The sequence below is a fragment of the Lutra lutra genome, chromosome 14 (genome assembly GCF_902655055.1).
Source record: "Lutra lutra chromosome 14, mLutLut1.2, whole genome shotgun sequence".
Taxonomy (NCBI): Eukaryota; Metazoa; Chordata; class Mammalia; order Carnivora; family Mustelidae; genus Lutra; species Lutra lutra.
Window position 1 is genome coordinate 22,181,878 of NC_062291.1, and position 19,346 is coordinate 22,201,223.

Sequence of the window (19,346 nt, forward strand, 5' to 3'; positions counted from 1 at the left end):
AAAAAAAGCAATGAAATTAATGTACATTTTGCCTCCTTTCAAGAGTATCTTTTTTTTTTTTTAATTTTTTTATTTTTTTCAGCATAACAGTATTCATTATTTTTGCACCACACCCAGTGCTCCATGCAATCCGTGCCCTCTACAATACCCACCACCTGGTGCCCCCAACCTCCCACCCCCCACCCCTTCAAAATTCTCAGATCGTTTTTCAGAGTCCATAGTCTCTCATGGTTCACCTCCCCTTCCAATTTCCCTCAACTCCCTTCTCCTCTCCATCTCCCCTTGTCCTCCATGCTATTTGTTATGCTCCACAAATAAGTGAAACCATATGATAATTGACTCTCTCTGCTTGACTTATTTCACTCAGCATAATCTCTTCCAGTCCCGTCCATGTTGCTATAAAACTTGGGGATTCATCCTTGTATCTTTTTTATACATGGAGTTTGAGGTATCTGGATTTTCATTTCTGAAAATCACACCTTTGTAACAGTTTAGTCAAAAGAAACTCATTAACTTTCCATAATAGAAAAGTTAGAAGTATCACATGCTTATTTGAAGCTAAAGTTTTATTCTAGCAGAGGACACTGTATACTGCATACTTGTTGGCTTAAGATCTTCTTTTGGGGGATATGACTGAACACTGACCCCAATTACTGACAATTTTTTGTGCTTCAGTGCTGCTGTTTCAGAACAAAAACTAATAACCCAAGCCTACAGAGAAGCTTTATAACTTCCCCAATGATTCTGTAGCTCATTTCTCCTTTCTCATGGTCACTGAATTGACTTTTCCTTGTTTGCACATGGCTCTCAATTATAGTGAACTTCCAGAATCAGAAGACAGTCAGGTATCCAAGAAAGTACAGAACTTGAGGGGAAAATAAAAACAATGTAAGCCTTTTCTATTCATAATATCCCAGCCTTCGTCTTTCACACTTGGAGAGCCTGTCACTATTTTCAGGTTGCTCTATCAGGTAGTTTTGATTTTGTATTTTATGAGAACATATCAGTTGCTTCTATTAAAGGTAATGTGTAAAATTGATTTAGTTTTCTATTTTGGGATATTTCTAAAACACAAATGGATTAGTTGTTTTTTTCAAGGGCTTTTTTGAGTTGGCCTTAAATCATGGCCATTAAAAATGAGTTAGCCTCGGGGCGCCTGGGTGGCTCAGTGAGTTAAAGCCTCTGCCTTCGGCTCAGGTCATGACCCCAGCGTCCTGGGATCAAGCTCCTCGTGGGGCTCTCTTCTCAGCTGGAAGCCTGCTTCTCCTCCTCTCTGCCTGCCTCTCTGCTTACTTGTGATCTCTGTCCGTCAAATAAATAAATAAAATCTTTAAAAAAAATGAATTAGCCTCAAAAAAAAAAAAAAAAAAACCCATGGGTTATAGGATCCAGCACAGGAGTTAGGTAAATGGCAAAGGATAAGAGCTGTACAGTTTTCCTATTAGGAAGTGAGTTCAAACTGAAATAGGAGGCCCAAAATGGTGTTAGGAGAAAAATCTTTAGAAAAAATAGAAATGAGAAATTATCTGAAAGGTTATATTTGTGAGCAATTTGGAAGTACAGAGGACATAGAAAGACTTAAGTGTAAATACAGAGAAAACTGAATGACTTCTTTAAAACGATGCAATGAAAAACTCAAGGAAAAATAAAAATTATGTTCAGGGAAGGAAATAAAATTATGTGCATGACTTTGCCCAATTATATTTATATAGTGAAATAAAGTTAATCTTTAAAAATCTGGAGAATAAGTACCAGAAGAAACAGACATTTATAAGTAGTTGCCTTTGGAGAGCAGAGTTAATGTTGCTGGTCTTGGGGGAACAGTTGTCTTTTTTAGTATAAGCTACTTAGCACTATTTTATTTTATATATTTTTAATGTTTTTAATTTTTAAATTTTTTTTATTAACATATAATGTATTATTAGCCCCAGGGGTACAGGTCTGTGAATCGCCAGGTTTACACACTTCACAGCACTCACCATAGCACATACCCTCCCCAATGTCCATAACCCCCCCCCCGCCCCCGCAACCCTCAGTTTGTTTTGTGAGATTAAGAGTCTCTTATGGTTTGTCTCCCTCCCGATCCCATCTCGTTTCATTTATTCTTTTTCTACTCCCCAAATCCCCCATGTTGCACTATTTAATTTTTAAAACTTTATACCTAAATGGTTTTCATGAAAAATTAAATGTTTAAACATATAATTTGTATTTCTAACCCTGTCTAGCATAAGTTATAAGCTTGGCATACTTTCTTCAATGTTCTGTGGAACAGTGCTAAAGAGGGGTTGGCTTTTTAAGCATAAGGATAAGGAAGATTTTGATGGGTTTGGTGGGCTGGTGGAAGAGCCATAGGATTGGAGTCCTGTCTGGAAGGCTCTGGTCAAATGTTTTCAATAACTTCTGTTAGCATTGATCCAGCCCTGATAAATAAGGACAGAAACTGTCATAAACTGCAGTGGATTGAGTTTTGTGTATTGGATGGGATGCTGAGCTTCCCTTAACCATTATTGGCTATTGGCCCAAATGTAATTCTCACTTTCCTCTGGGCTGCCTGGGTGTGCATTGGACTTGTGTTTAAATCCTGGATGTTTCAGAGCATCTTACTGGATCAAAGGCCTTTGGATGAATGTGAATACAAGAGGCTGAGAAACTAGAACATATGTCAAAAAAATGTATAAGGATTTACCTTGAACTCTTGTCTATAAGCAGAGATGCTTTATACTTTCCTATTTATACTACTTAGTTTTGGGTTTGTTTGTTTTTTTTTTTTTCAGTTTACAAAATAACACCCAAAGCAGGGTGGTAAATTTGGGTTAATGGTTATATTTTTTTTACTTGAATAAGTTTTAAAATCTTATAGCAGCTGACTTTTATAACATGACTAATTATATGCATGCACCAATAGTCTGTCATGCCTTAGTTATCCAAACATAACAAAAATGTTTCTGAGATGGCAGCTGGTCATTGAAGTTGTGGTATGTGAGTTTTCATGATCTTAAATATGTAGAGTTGTTTACACACAGGTTAAGAATTAAGGGAGAGACACGTTGTAGTTTAGGCTCAGATTAAGAAAGAAAATTGTGTTTGGGGAAAGAAACTAATATTATTTAAGCATCTACTATGTACCCGGCACTTTACATATATTATTCCATTATTTTACAACAGAGATACAGACTGGTAATGTGACTTCTCTAAAGACTTCTGACTAGTGAGCTGTGGGACTGAAATTTTAACCAAAGTTTTACTAGCAACAAAAAAGGTAAAAGCTTAAGCAATTTTTATCAGTACAAATCTGCTTGCAGAAAAATCACTTGTAAAACTTTTAGTAAGTGGAAATTGTAGGGCTCCACTCCTAATCTACTGAATCAGAATTTCTGGGAGAGGTGCCAGGGAATGCCTTGTGGCTTTTCTGTACCCCCAAATTTGAGAACCAGTGCTATGTTCTAATTGTTATTATGCCCAATTATTTTGTAGGATTCAATGTGTTATCCTACAGTTAAATTCCTTTGAAGATTAGCCTTGTTTTATCACCTACTATTTCTCAATCCCTATGGATATGGTCAGAATTTTTGAAAAGTCTATATGCAGAAAGTGTCCGAAGATTAAATTTTAGGGGCGCCTAGGTGGCTCAGTTGGCTAAGCGTCTGACTCTTGATTTCAGCTCAAATCATGGTGCTGGGGTTGTGAGATCAAGCTCCACATTGGGCTCCATGTTGATCATGGAACCTGGTTAAGATTCTCTCTCCCTCCCTCTCTTTCCCTCCCCACCCTCAAAAAGAAGAGGATGAAGAGGAAGAAGAAGAAGAACAACAACAACAACAACAACAACGACAACAACAAGATTAAATTTTAGATTCAAATTGGGCCATGAAGAATTAGCATTTTCTTCTTAGACCGAGTTTGTGAAAGAGTCATAAAAAACAATGGTGGAGTACAAAAAACAAGAGCTGAGAAATTTTCTGTGTGTGTTCATGGCAAACACCACAATTGTGGTGCATCTGTTTCCAAATGACTGATACTAGTTTCCACTGATTCATGCATAGATTTCCACCCCTCAACCCATTCTAATAGATGGTTGGCTGTGCTGGTCCGTTATTCCCTTTCTCTTTTTTCTTTCTTGTTCTCTTTTTTTTTGGCAGTTTTTCTGCATAGTTTATGCATTGATTAGCTTAGTATTTGAGAATACTGAATAAATGTTCCCAGAATCCCTGGAAAAATTATTATCAGAAATTTAATAAGAAAATAAAAAGTACAGAAAAAAATTAAGTGTTATACAAAATTAAGGAAATGTAGGTAAGGGGGAAAATGGGAGAGTTTGTGTTGGTCCATTTTTTTCTTAAACCCTAATAAGTGGGCCATGCCCTAAATATAACAGAGCAGAAATGACAGGATGAAGAGATGAGGGCAGTTTATGTTCTTCCTACTCTATCCCTTTCTAAAAATGGAAACTTGTTAATGTATAAAGGTGGGAGATATAGATATTGGCACCAGAGTGTGGTTTTTATTTTATAATAATTTAGTATATTTTAAAATAGGAGAATATGAGGTCACCAGTTCAAACTGGGATATTGAATGGAGTTTACATTAAAGTCCTCTGAGTTTGAAACCCAGACAGTCAGGAGACACAAGTTCCGTCTCGGTTAGCCATGTTACCTCAAGCTGGCCACTCATCTCCTTTGACCTTCAACTCTTCCTCTGTAAAAGCAAGCCAGAAATTTCTGAGGTACTTTCGGACATTATGAGTCTGTCTGCATTTACAATTGTGCCACAATAGAGTCTGAAATTTTTCCTCAGTGTCTTAAAAGAATTTAAGTGAGGTTATTATAAGTTTGTTTCAATTGATAAAAATTACAATTGTACAGAAAGATACTTAAAGCAAACATGACAGCCTTTGTCTTTTGGATAATATATTCAGTTACTATGAGTCCAGTTAAGGTCCCTAGTCAGCATCTGCTTGTTTCTGAGACAGTTTTCAAATTAGTTATTCTGCTGATAAAATAAAATGCTAATATTTAAGGTGTAAAGTGGAAAGGAGAAAGTGGTAAACATTTGCATCCTGATCACCCTGAGGTGATATCTTCCCTGCATACTTTGTATTCCACTTATTTTTGAATAGCTTTACTGAGGTATAATTGTACAATAAACTGCACATTTTTTATTTACTTTTTAAAATTAACATATAATGTGTTATTTATTTCAGGGTTACAGGTCTGTGATTCATCAGTCTTACACAATTCACAGCACTCACTATATATAGCACATACCCTTCCCAATGTCTATCACCCAGCCATGCACCCTCCCATCACCCTCTCTCCAGAAGCCCTCAGTGTATTTCCCGAGATTAAGAGTCTCTTATGGTCTGTCTCCCTCTCTGGTTTCATCTTGTTTCATTTTTCCCTTCCTTCCCTATGATCCTCTGTCTTATTTTTAAAGTATACCATCTTGTGAAGTTTTGACATGACATATATCCATATGTCCAATATGATATATGAACTCATCACCACAATAAAGATGATGAACATGTACATACTCTCAAAAGACAACTTGTGCCTCTTTGTCACCTCTCCCTTTCATCTCTACCCACAACACCCTCTTGCTCATTTCCTTGGGAAGCAATGATCTGCTTTCTGTCACTATACATTAGTTTGTATTTCCTAAAATTTTATATAAATAGAATTATATAGTATATATACAGTTTTGTCTGGTGTCTTTCAAGCTGAGCCATTATTTTGAGATTCATCCACATTGTTGCATGCATCAAGAGTTCATTCTTTTTACTGTTGAATAGTATTCCATTATATGGATATAATATATCTTGTTTATCCCTTCATCTACTGATGAACATTAGGTTGATATCAGTTTGGGGATGTTACAAATACAGCTGTTATGGACATCTTTATACAAGTCTTTATATGAACATATGCTTTTATTTCTCTTGGGTAAATAAATACCAAGGAGTAAAATGTCTGGGTCGTTGGGCAAGTTTATGTTTAACTTTATAAAGAACTTCTACACTGTTTTCCAAAGGGGTTGTTCCACTTAACTTTTCACCAGCAATGAGTAATCCCTTTATCATTATGAAATGATGTTAGCATGGCATATTATAATGTTAGCATGGCATATCTTTTGAACACTTTTAACTTATTTGTGTCTTTATATTTGAAGTAGTAGGTTTTTGTAGGTATCATATACTTTGGTCTTAATTTTTTATTTAACATGATAGGTAATCTTTGCCTTTTAATTTGGTTATATAGATTTACACATCATATGATTACTAACATGGCAAGATTTAAATTAACCTCCTATTTGATTTCTCTGTATGATCTTTGTTCCCCATTTCCTGTCTTCTTTTGGATAAATGTTTTTTTGTTTTGTTTTGTTTTTGTTTTTGTTGTTAAATGCAACATACAAACTTTATTTAACAAAAGTAACAGGTAAAGTCAAATAGGCACTTATATTAAAGAGAAAAAACGACTAGAAATTTTATCTTAAACACCTTATAGTAACCTACTTGCTGTTGCATTTAGCTGAGCTCTGTTGCTGTGAAGAATACAGCTCATGCACAGGTGTGGATCAACAATTTGTACATTTTTCAAGTATTCGCTGAATACTACCCTTATATACACATATACATTAAATTTGAAAAAGACTTAATTGACAATCCCCAGGTAGACTTCATTTTTGTTGCTCTTTTGGAAGAGGTCGTCTAAAGAGAAGAATATGTGGTTCTGGTTCATGAATCATGTAGTGAACCCAGCCTAGACTCTGTTGGACGCCAAGTCTCCTCCACTCCTCTTCCAACATCAGATGGGTTTTCTGGACTTGTTTGGAAAGTTCTCCGGGTAACACGACATGCCGGTACTCATAGTGCTCGTGGAAGTACTTGTCCGAGTAGTAGATCTGCTTGTGGGCCATCCTGCGGGCGGGCTGGAGCGTCGGGGCTCGAAGAGCGGGCGCAGCGGGCCACACGTCCCCCTCACGCCAAGGCAAGGAGTCGACTACTTGGATAAATGTTTTTATGCCGGATTTTTTCTCCTTTGTTAGCTTAGTAGCTGTAATTATTTCTTCTGTTATTTTAGGGGATGCTTTAAGATTTATATAGTATATATCTTTAACTTATCACAGTTTATCTTCAAGTGATAACATGTCATTTTATATCATATCTTATTACAAGGACTTTATAAGAGTTTACTTCTATTTTTACCATCTTAATCTTTGGGCTATTACTGTCATACATTTTACTTCTATGTATAAACCTCACGTTGATTATTTTTACTTACATAATTATTTTTAAAAGATATTTAAATAATAAAAACTAAATCTTTATTGTCTTTGTGTAAGTTCAACTTTCCAACTAATATCATATTCCTTTTACTGGAAAGAATCCTTAAAACATTTATTGTAATACAAGACTACTGGTAATAAATTCTTTCAGCTTTTGGATATCAGAAAAGCCTTTATGTCACTTCTTTTTGGAAAGTTATTTTCATTGGGTGTAGAATTCTAGATGGATGGAGTTTTTTGACCTTTCATAATTTTAAAAATTTTGATTCCCTGTGTTTTCATTTGCATTGTTTTTGACAGGAAATCTGCTGTTGCTCTTACCTTTGTTCCTCTGTACATAATTAACATTTTTCTCTGACTGCTGATAAAATTTTCTCATTATCCTAGTTTTGGGCAATGTGTACCTTGGTGTAGTGTTCTTTACATTACTTATTCTTGAGTATTTGAGCTTCATGAAAGTTTACAGTTTTCACACATTTAAGAATTTTTGGCCACCATGTCTTCAAATATCTTTTTGGTTCCCACCTTGCTTAATGACATACATTATGTCCCTGAAATTGTACTACAGTTTATGGAATTTTATGTCCTTTTTTACTTTTTCATATATTTTTCTCTCTGTTTCATTTTCTTTTTTTTTAAATTCCAGTATTGTTAAAATACAGTGTTATATTCATTTTAAGTGCACAATATAGTGATTCAACAATTCAATATATTACTTAACACTCATCTAGATAAGTATACTCTTAATTCCCTTCAACTAGTCACCCATTCCCCCACCCCATCTCCTCTTTTTACTGTCTATTTGTTCTCCATAGTTAAGAATTTGTTTTTTAGTTTGTCTCCTTCTTATTCTTTGTTCATTTGTTTTGTTTCTTAAATTCCGCTTATGAGTGAAGTCATATGGTATTGGTCTTTCTCTGACTGGATTATTTCACTTAGAATTATACTTCTAGATCCATCCATGTTGTTACAAATGGCAAGATTTCATTCTTTTTTATGGATGAATCACACACATATATACATATATACCATATCATCTCATCCAGTCATCTATCAATGGACATTTGGGCTCCTTCTATAATTTGGCTATTGTAAATAATGCTTCAATAAACAAAGAGGTATCCTTTGTATCCTTTGAATTAGTGTATTTGTGTTCTTGGGTAAAAACCCAGTAGTGTGATAATTGTATCGTAGGGTAGTTCCACTTTTAACTTCTGAAGAATCTCCATGTTGTTTTCCAGAGTGGCTGCACCAGTTTATATTCCCACCAACAGTGCATGAGGTTTCCTCTCTCTACATCCTCTCCAACACTTATTATTATTTTTGATTTTACCATTCAAACAGTGTGAAGTGATATGTCATTTTAGTTTGATTTGCATTTTCCTGATGATGAGTGATGTTGAACATCTTTTCATGTGTCTTTGGCCATCTGGGTATATTCTTTGAAGAAATGTCTGTTCCTGTCTTCTGCCCATTTTTAATTAGGTTATTTGCTTTTTGGGTGTTGAGTTGTACAAATTCTTTTAAAAAAACTTTTTTTTAAATTTATTTGAGAGAGAGAGAATACACAAGCTGTGGGGAGGGGCAGAGAGATAGGGAGAAGCAGACTCCCTGCTGAGTGGAAAGCCATATGTGGGGCTTGATCCCAGCACCCTGAGATCACGACCTGAGCTAAAGGCAGACACTTAACTGACTGAGCCACCCAGGAGCCCCAGCTGTACACATTCTCTATATATTTTGGATACTGGGGCACCTGGGTGGCTCAGTGAGTTAAAGCTTCTGTCTTCAGCTCAGTTCATGCTCTTAGGGTCCTGGGATCAAGCCCCGCATCAGACTCTCAGCTCAACAGGGAGCCTGCTTCCTCCTCTCTCTCTGCCTGCCTCTCTGCCTACTTGTGATCTCTGTCTGTCAAATAAATTTTAGAAAATCTTATATATTTTGGATACTAACCCTTTATCAGACATGTCATTTGCAAATGTCTTCTTCCATTCTATAGGTTGCTTTTCCATTTTCTTGTTTCCTATGCTGTGCAGAGCCTTATTTTTTCTTTCTTTCTTTTTTGTTAAATTAACATATAATGTATTATTAGCCCCAGGGGTACAGGTCTGTGAATTGTCAGGTTTACACACTTCACAGCACTCACCATAGCACATACCCTCCCCAATGTCCATAACCCCATCCCCCTCTCCCCACCCCCCTCCCCCCGGCAACCCTCAGTTTGTTTTGTGAGATTAAGAGTCTGTTATGGTTTGTCTCCCTCCCGATCCCATCTTGTTTCATTTATTCTTTTCCTACCCCCCAAACCACCCACGTTGCATCTCCACTTCCTCATATCAGGAAGATCATATGATAGTTGTCTTTCTCTGATTGACTTATTTCACTAAGCATGATACCGTCTAGTTCCAACCATGTTGTCGCAAATGGCAAGATTTCATTTCTTTTGATGGCTGCATAGTATTCCATTGTATATATATATACCACCCTTCCTTATCCATTCATCTGTTGATGGACATTGAGGTTCTTTCCATAGTTTGGCTATTGTGGACATTGCTGCTATAAACATTCGGGTGCCCATGCCCCCTTCAAATCATTACATTTGTATCTTTAGGGTAAATACCCAGTAGTGCAATTGCTGGGTCATAGGGTCTTTCTATTTTCAACTTTCTGAGGAACCTCCATGCTGTTTTCCAGAGTGGCTGCACCAGCTTGCATTCCCACTAACAGTGTAGGAGGGTTCCCCTTTCTCTGCATCTTCACCAGCATCTGTCATTTCCTGACTTGTTAATTTTAGCCATTCTTTCCTGACTTGTTAATTTTAGCCATTCTGACTGGTGTGAGGTGGTATCTCATTGTGGTTTTGATTTGTATTTCCCTGATGCCGAGTGATGTGGAGCATTTTTTCATGTGTCTGTTGGCCATCTGGATGTCTTCTTTGGAGAAATGTCTGTTCATGTCCTCTGCCCATTTCTTCATTGGATTATTTGTTCTTTGGGTGTTGAGCTTGATAAGCTCTTTATAGATTTTGGATACTAGTCCCTTATCTGATATGTCCTTTGCAAATATTTTCTCCCATTCTGTTAGTCGTCTTTTGGTCTTGTTGACTGTTTCCTTTGCTGTGCAAAAGCTTTTGATCTTGATGTAGTCCCAATAGTTCATTTTTGCCCTTGCTTCCCTTGCCTTTGGCAATGTTCCTAGGAAGAAGTTGCTATGGCTGAGGTCAAAGAGGTTGCTGCCTGTGTTCTCCTCAAGGATTCTTTTTTTTTTTCTTTTATGACTTGCAATTTATTCAGAAGAAAACAACACAGAAGGTAAGGAATTACCCACTGATAAATGGCATGCCATTATCAAGCACATGGAATTGACCCCCAAATGGATTATTCATTTTATAATGTTTTTTTCTTTGCAGATTATTTTTTTTCAGCATAACAGTATTCCTTGTTTTTGCACCACACCCAGTGCTCCATGCAATCTGTGCCCTCTCTAATACCCACCACCTGGTTCCCCCAACCTCCCACCCCCCACCCACCACCCCCCCCGCTGCTTCACCCAAGGATTCTGATGGATTCCTTTCTCACATTGAGGTTCTTCATCCATTTTGAGTCTATTTTCATGTGTGATGTAAGGAAATGGTCAGTCCAGTTTCATTTATCTGCATGTGGTTGTCCAATTTTCCCAACAACATTTGTTGAAGAGACTGTCTTTATTCCATTGGACATTCTTTCCTGTGCAGAGCTTTTTATTTCAATGTAGTCCCAATAGTTTGTTTTTGTTTCCCTCGCCTTGGGAGACATATCTAGAAAGACATTGTTATTGCCAATGTCAGAGAAATTACTACCTATGCTTTCCCTGGGATTTTTCTGGTTTCAGTTTTCACATTTGGGCTTTTAATCCATTTTGAGGTTATTTTTGTGTGTGGCTATAAAAAAAGAGGCCAGTTTCATTGTTTTGCAAGTTGTTGTCCAGTTTTCCCAACACTATTTGTTGAAGAAACTGTCTTTTTCCCGTTCCATATTCTTTCCTGCTTTCTAAAGACTAATTGACTTTATAATTATTTATTTGACATTGTTTGTTGAACAATCATTTATTTGAACAATTGTTTATTACTGGACATTGTATTCTGTTCTATTGATCTATGTGTCTATTCCTGTGCCAGTTTTATACTGTTTTGATTACTACAGCTTTGTAATATAACTGAAAGTTTGGAATTGTGATACACCCAGTTTTATTTTTCTTTTTCAAAATTGCTTTGGCTATTCTGCACCTTTTCTGGTTCCGTAGAAACTTTAGGATTGTTTTAGTTCTGTGAAAAATGCTGTTAGTATTTTGATGGGGATCATATTAAATCTATAGATTGCTTTGAGAAGTACAGACATTTTTATATATTATTTCCAATCCATGAGCATGCAATGTCTTTCCATTTCTTTGTGTTGTCTTCTTTCATCAATGTTTTATAGTTTTCAGAGTACTGGACTTTCACTTCTTTAAATAAGTATATTACTAGGTATTTTATCCTTTTTGGTGCAACTGTAAATGGGATTGTTTTCTAATTTCTCTTTCTGTTGCATCATTATTGGTGTATAGAAATACAACAGTTTTCTGTACATTGATTTTATATCCTGTCACCTTACTGAGTTCTTTAATCAGGTCTAGTAGTTTTTTGGTGGAGTGTTTTGGGTTTGCGTATAGTATCATGTCACCTACAAATAGTGAAAGGTTTACTTCTTCTTTAGTGATTTGAGTGCCTTTTATTTCTTTCTCTTGTCTGATTTCTGTGGCTATGACTTCCAGTGATATGCTGAATATAATTTGTGAGAGTAGACATCCTTGTCTTGTTCTTGACCTTAGGGGAAAAGCTTTCAACTCTTTCCCACTGAGTATGATATTTGCCATGGTTTTTTTTTTTTAATCATTTTTTAAATTTATTTTCAGCATAACAGTATTCATTGTTTTTGTACCACACCCAGTGCTCCATGCAATCCGTGCCCTCTCTAATACCCACCACCTGGTTCCCCCAACCTCCCACCCCCCCCCACCTCTTCAAACCCTTCAGATTGTTTTTTAGAGTCCATAGTCTCTCATTGTTCATGTCCTCAAACTCAACACACACAAAACAGATAATCATATTAAAAAATGGGCAGAAGATATGAACAGACACTTCTCCAATGAAGACATACAAATGGCTATCAGACACATGAAAAAATGTTCATCATCACTAGCCATCAGGGAGATTCAAATTAAAACCACATTGAGATATCACCTTACACCAGTTAGAATGGCCAAAATTAGCAAGACAGGAAACAACATGTGTTGGAGGGGATGTGGAGAAAGGGGAACCCTCTTACACTGTTGGTGGGAATGCAAGTTGGTGCAGCCTCTTTGGAGGACAGTGTGGAGATTCCTCAAGAAATTAAAAATAGAACTTCCCTATGACCCTGCCATGGGTTTTTCATATAGTCTTCATTATGTTGAGATATGTTCCCTCTAAACCTACTTTGTTGAGCTTTTTTTTTTTTTATCATGAATGGATGTTTTACTTTGTCAAATGCTTTTTCTGCATCTATTGAAATGATCACATGGTTTTTATCCTTTCTTTTATTGATGTGATGTATCATGTTGATTGATTTGCAAATATTGCACCATCCTTGCATCCCAGGAATAAATCCCCCTCGATTGGAGTGAACGATATTTTTAATGTACTGTTGGATTTAATTCTCTAATATTTTGTTGATGATTTTTGCATATATGCTCATCAGACATAATGGTCTGTAGTTCTTTTTGTTGTTGTTGTTGTTGGTGGTGGTGGTGGTGGTGGTGTCTTTAAGTGGTTTTGGTATCAGGGTGATATTGGTTTCAGAATGAATTTGTACATTTTCCTTTCTCTTCTACTTTTTGGAGTAGTTTAAGAAGAATAGGTATCAAGTATTCTTTATATATTTGGTAAATTTCACCTGTGAAGCCATCTGTCCTAGACTTTTGTTTACTGGGAGTATTTTGATTACTGATTCAATTTTATTGCTGGTAGTTTGTCTGTTTAAGCTTTTTACTTCTTACTGCTTTAATTTTGGTTATTTATATGTTTCTAGGAATTTATACATTTTTTTCTAAGTTGTCCAATTTGTTGGATATAATTTTTCATATTCTCTTAAAATCATTTGTATTTCTGAGGTGTCAGTTATTTGTTGTTATTTGTCCTCTTTAATTTCTGATTTTGTTTATTTGAGTGCTTTCTCTCTTGGTCTCTTTCTGTCTGTCTGTCTGTATCTCCCTTTGATGAGTCTGCCTAGAGTTTTATCACTCTTGCTGATCTTGTCAAAAGAACCAGCTCCCGGGGCACCTGGGTGGTTCAGTGGGTTAAAGCCTCTGCCTTTGGCTCGGGTCATGATCCCAGGGTCTTGGGATCAAGCCCCACATTGGGCTCTCTGCTCAGTGGGGAGCCTGCTTCCCCTCTTTCTCTCTGCCTGCTTCTCTGCCTACCTGTGATCTCTGACTATCTAGTAAATAAATAAAATCTTAAAAAAAAAAAAAAAAGAACCAGCTCCTGGTTTCACTGAGCTGTTCAATTGTTGTTGTTGTTGTTTTAATCTTGTTATCATTCGTTTCTGCTCTAATCTTTATTATTTCCAGCATTCTGCTGGATTTGAGTTTTGTTTGTTCTTTTTCTAGCTCCTTTAGGTGTAAAGTTAGTTTATGTGAGGTTTTTCTTGCTTCTTGATGTAGGCCTCTATTGCTATAAACTTCTCTCTAAAAACTGCCTTTACCTAATCCCAAAGATTTTGAGCCATTATGTTTTCATTTTGTCTCCATGTGTTTTTTTTAATTTCCTATTTGATTTCTTGGTTAACCCCTTCATTATTTAGTGGCATATTTTTTAACTTCCATGTATTTGTGTTCTTCCCACATTTTTTCTGTGGTTGACTTCTAGTTTCATTGTGGTGTGTCAGAAAAGATACATGGTATAACTCTGATCATTTTGAATTTGTTGAGATTTGTTTTGTGACCTAATATGTGATCTATTCTGGATAATGTTCCATATGCACTTGAAAAGTTGTATGTTCACTGTTTTGGGATGGAGTGTTCTGAATATATCTATTAAATTGATCTGGTCGAGGGACACCTGGGTGGCTCAGTGGATAAAGCCTCTGCCTTCAGCTCAGGTCCTGATCCCAGGGTCCTGGGATTGAGCCCCATGTCGGGCTCTCTGCTCGTTGGGGAGCCTGCTTCCTCCTCCTCTCTCTCTCTGCCTGCTTCTCTGTCTACTTGTGATCTTTATCTGTCAAATAAATAAATAAAATCTTAAAAAAGAAAAAAAAGAATCTCTTATAAATTGATCTGGTCCAGTGTGTAACTCAAATTATTGTGCCCTTGTTTACTTTCTGTTTAGATAGATCTGTCCATTGATGTAAGTGGGGTGTTAAAGTCCCTTACTATTATTTTATTACTGTCAATTAGTTTCTGTATGTTTGTTATTAAGTATTGTTATGTATTTGGGTGCTCCCATGTTAGGTGCATAAATATTCACAATTGTTATGTCTTCTTGTAGGATTGTCCCCTTAATGATTATATAGTATTCCTCTTTGTCTCTTGTTATTCTTTATTTTAAGGTCAACTTATTTCTGATATAACTATTACTATTCCAACTTTCTCTTGACAACCATTTGCTTAATAAATGTTTCTTCATCCCCTTACTTCCAATCTGCAAATGTCTAGATCTGAGGTGAGTTTCCTGTAGCATCTCCTGTGGCATATAGATGAGTGTTTTCTTCTTCTTTTTTTTAAATCTATTCTGTCAAGTTGTCTTTCTTTTTTTTTAAGATTTTATTTATTTATTTGTCAGAGAGAGTAAGCACAGGCAGAGGCAGAGGGAGAAGCAGGCTCCCTGCTGAGCAAGGAGCCCGATGTGGGACTCAATCCCAGGACGCTGGGATCATGACCTCAGCTGAAGGCAACCACTTAACCAACTGAGCCACCCAGGCATCCCTCAAGTTGTCTTTTGATTAAAAAATCAAGTTCATTTATATTCAAAGTAATATTGATACATATGTATATATTGTCATTTTATTATTTATTTTGTGTTTTGTGTATCTTCTCTGTTCCTTTCTGTCTTGCTCTCTTTTCTCCCTATAAGTTAGCTTTTTTTAGTGATATATGTGTATTCCATTCTCTTTAGTTTTTGCATATCTATTACTGGTTTTTGATTTGTGGTTACCATTAGGTTTATAACATATTCTGCATATAGCAGTCTATATTGAGTTAAGTTTGAAACCATCCTTTACTCTTTTCTTCTCCATGTTTTAGGTATATGGTGTCATACTTTGCATCCCTTTATTTTGTGAATCCCTTGACTAACTTTTTATATACATATTTATTTTTACCGCTTTTGTGCTTCCTACTTTTCTTACTTTAATTTATGGTATCTTCTTTACATTCATAGAGTCCCCTTTCACATTTCTTGTAGGGCTAATTTAGTGGTCATGAACTCCTTTAACTTTTGTTTGTCTGGGAAACTATCTCTCCTTCCATTCTGAATGATAGCTTTGCTGGATAGAGTATTCTTGGTTGCACATTTTTCCCTTTCAGCACTTTGAATATATCATGCTGTACCCTTCTGGGCAGAAAAGTTTCTGTAGAGAAATCTGTAGCTAGCCTTATGGGGTTTCCTTCATATGTAACTATTTCCTTTTCTCTTGCTGCTTTTGAAATTGTGTCTTTATCATGGCTTTTTGACATTTTACTTACTATATGCTTTGGTGTGGGCCTTCTTAAGTTGATTTTGCTGGGGGAGTCTCTGTCCCTCCTGGACTAGATATCTGTTTCCTTCCCCCAGATTAGGAAGTTTTCAAATAAGTTTTCTACCCCCTTTTCTCTCTTTCCTTTGTCTTCAATCCCTATAATGAGAATGTTATTATACTTGATAGAGTCACTGTGTTCCCCAAGTTTACTCTTATTTTCCATAATTTTTTTTTGGTTGATTACTTTCCATTACTCTGTCCCCTTGGTCACTGATTTGTTTTGCTTCTTCTACTCCCAGTTATTCCATCTAGTATATCTTAAAATGTCATTTATTGTGTTCTTCATCTCTGACTGGTTCTTTTTTCTCTCTGTGTTAAGGATCTCACTGTTGTGCTCACTCTTCTCTCAAGTCTTTTGGGTATTTTTATGATCATTACCTTAAATTTTCTATCACACTTATTACTTATCTCCATTTTGCTTAGGTCTCTTGCTGTGATTTTTGTCCTGTTCTTTCATTTGAGACATATTCCTCTGTCTCCTCATTTTGTCTAACTCTTTGTGTCTGCTTCTGTGTTTCAGGAAAGTCTACTACGTCTCTTGCTCTTCAAAGTCTGGATGGGATGTATGCTTTTAACAAGGTGGCCACTGGTCCTCTTCCATAGGGTACATGAAGCTGTCACAGAGACTAGGGTTGGCTTGGGCTACTCTGCAAATCATGTGTGGGTGAAGCATGTAGTTTTAACAGGGTGCTTGTGTTTTTAGCAGGAGGTGACAAGCTAATACTGAGACCAAGGCCCTACAAAGCATGGAGTTCAGAGATGAGGTATTTGCAAAGTTTAGCAAGTTCTGTACTGGTCTTCTGGGGAAGGGGAACTGCAGCCCTGGGACCAAGGCATGTTCAGCATACCGTAAGTATGTTAGGGGCAAGGCATAGTTTAACTAAGTTAGGTAATGAATGTTGACATCAGTGCTGGTGCACACAAGTCATTGTGTTTATCCTAGAGGTTGAGGGAGGAAGATGACACCTGTCAGCTCCTTTGTCTCTGGAGAAGTCTTTTAGCAAATTCTGAGAATTGTAAGTAATTTTCCCTCCCCCCAGGCATTTTTCAAACCATTGCTACGATGCTATATCTCTCCAGGATGGGTTTTGTTTGTTTGTTTGTGTTTGTTTTTGTTTTTGTGCTGTCTCTTTATTTTTTTTTAAATTTTTTTAATCATTTTTTTAATTTATTTTCAACATAACAGTATTCATTGTTTTTGTACCACACCCAGTGCTCCATGCAATCTGTGCCCTCTCTAATACCCACCACCTGGTTCCCCCAACCTCCCACCCCCCCCACCTCTTCAAACCCTTCAGATTGTTTTTCACAGTCCATAGTCTCTCATTGTTCACCTTCCCTTCCAATTTCCCCCAACTCCCTTCGCCTAACTCCCCATGTCCTCCATGCTATTTGTTATGCTCCACAAATAAGTGAAACCATATGATAATTGACTCTCTCTGCTTGACTTATTTCACTCAGCATAATCTCTTCCAGTCCCATCCATGTTGCTACAAAAGTTGGGTATTCATCCTTTCTGATGGAGGCATAATACTCCATAGTGTATATGGACCACATCTTCCTTATCCATTCATCCGTTGAAGGGCATCTTGGTTCTTTCCACAGTTTGGCAACCGTGGCCATTGCTGCTATAAACATTAGGGTACAGATGGCCCTTCTTTTCACTAAATCTGTATCTTTGGGGTAAATACCCAGTAGTGCAATTGCAGGGTCATAGGGAAGTTATATTTTTAATTTCTTGAGGAATCTCCACACTGTTCTCCAAAGAGGCTGCACCAACTTGCATTTCCACCAACAGTGTAAGAGGGTTCCCCTTTCTCCACAGCCCCTCCAACACATGTTGTTTCCTGTCTTGCTAATTTTGGCCATTCTAACTCTTTAAAGGCAAGCACTCAATTTCCTATTGCCTTTCTGGTTCTCGCAGAGCCAAGCCCCCTGATTTTTAAAGTTCTAGATTTTAAGTCTTGCTGGATAAGAACTCAAGAAATTCAGCCCCTCTGCTTTTCAATCCAAATGCTATGGGGATTCATTTTCTCTGTGCAGCCTCCCTTGTGTGGTAGTCTGTTTCTCTCCCCTTCCCACAACTGCAGTTCCCTGACTTCAGTGACCAGACCTATGGGATTTAGCTTCCCACCACATTTCTTCTCTTCCTACTCTCTTTGACATGGCCTCTTCTCTATATTTTGTTCTGGAGTTTTTTCTGCCAATCTTCAGGTCATGTTCAGTGTTACTTACATTGCTGTGAGTGTTATCTAGTTGTATTCTATAAGATGAGCTAAGCTTATGGTCCTTCTACTCTGCCATCTTCTCCAGAAGTCTCTCTGTTTCATTTCAGATAGTATCAATTGGTGTCTTCAAGTTCACTAAATTTTGACAATGTTTCATCTGCCATTAATTCCATTATTGTCTTTTTCATCCAGGTTTTATTTCAAGGATTTATTTTCTGATTTTTGTCTCTGAAGTTTATATAGGTCTTTTTCTTAATATCTTTATATTTAGCATGTTCAATTTCTCCTTTAGTTTTTTGAACATAAAAATACAACATAATTTTCCAATATTTTTCAGCTAATTTTAACATCTCTGTCAGTTCTGGTCAATTTTGGCTGATTGATTTTTCTCCTCATTGTATATGGCATTTTCCTGATTGCTTATATCCCTGGCAATTTTGATTAGATGCAAAATACTGTGTATTTTACCTTGCTGAGTGATGGATATTTTTATATTTCTATAATTGTTCTTGGGTTTTGTTCTGGGATACAGTTATTTGGAAATAGTTTGATTCTTTCTGCCATTGCTTTTAATATTTATTAGGCAAGACCTGAACAGTATTTTGTCTAGGTCTAATTATTCTCCACTACTGAGGCAAGACTCTTCTGAGTACTCTATCCAATGGTTCATGAACTATGAGGTTTTCTTCTCTGTCAGGGAATTGATCTAGTCCTATACCCTAACTGAACCCAGTAGTCCTGGTCCCATGTGGGATCTGAGTGCTGTTGTCTCTTATGTTTTTGAGTACTTCTTCCTAGTCACAGGTAGTTTCTGTACATGTATGCCAAGATCATTACTTAGCAGAGTAGTTGAGGAGGACCAGGAATATATCTTTTACAAGCATGCTAATATCATTATTTTTGCATAAATTCTCAATGCAAAATATAAGAAGGAAAATGTCATTCCAGTTACGAAACTCTATATAGTTTTAGAGTATGTGACTATTTGGCCTAACTTGGCTGTGCTGATCCGTTTAGTATGCATTGAGTAACTTGCATCTAAGGG

General features: G+C 36.7%; 1 protein-coding gene across 1 annotated transcript; it reads right to left on the reverse strand.

Moving 5' to 3' along the window:
- Positions 1-6,395: 6,395 nt before the first annotated feature.
- On the reverse strand, positions 6,396-6,994 carry LOC125084903 (cyclin-dependent kinases regulatory subunit 2-like). Its single transcript, XM_047702868.1, has one exon. The coding sequence runs from the start codon at positions 6,913-6,915 to the stop codon at positions 6,676-6,678; it is 240 nt and encodes a 79-aa protein (XP_047558824.1). The 5' UTR covers positions 6,916-6,994; the 3' UTR covers positions 6,396-6,675.
- Positions 6,995-19,346: the final 12,352 nt, after the last annotated feature.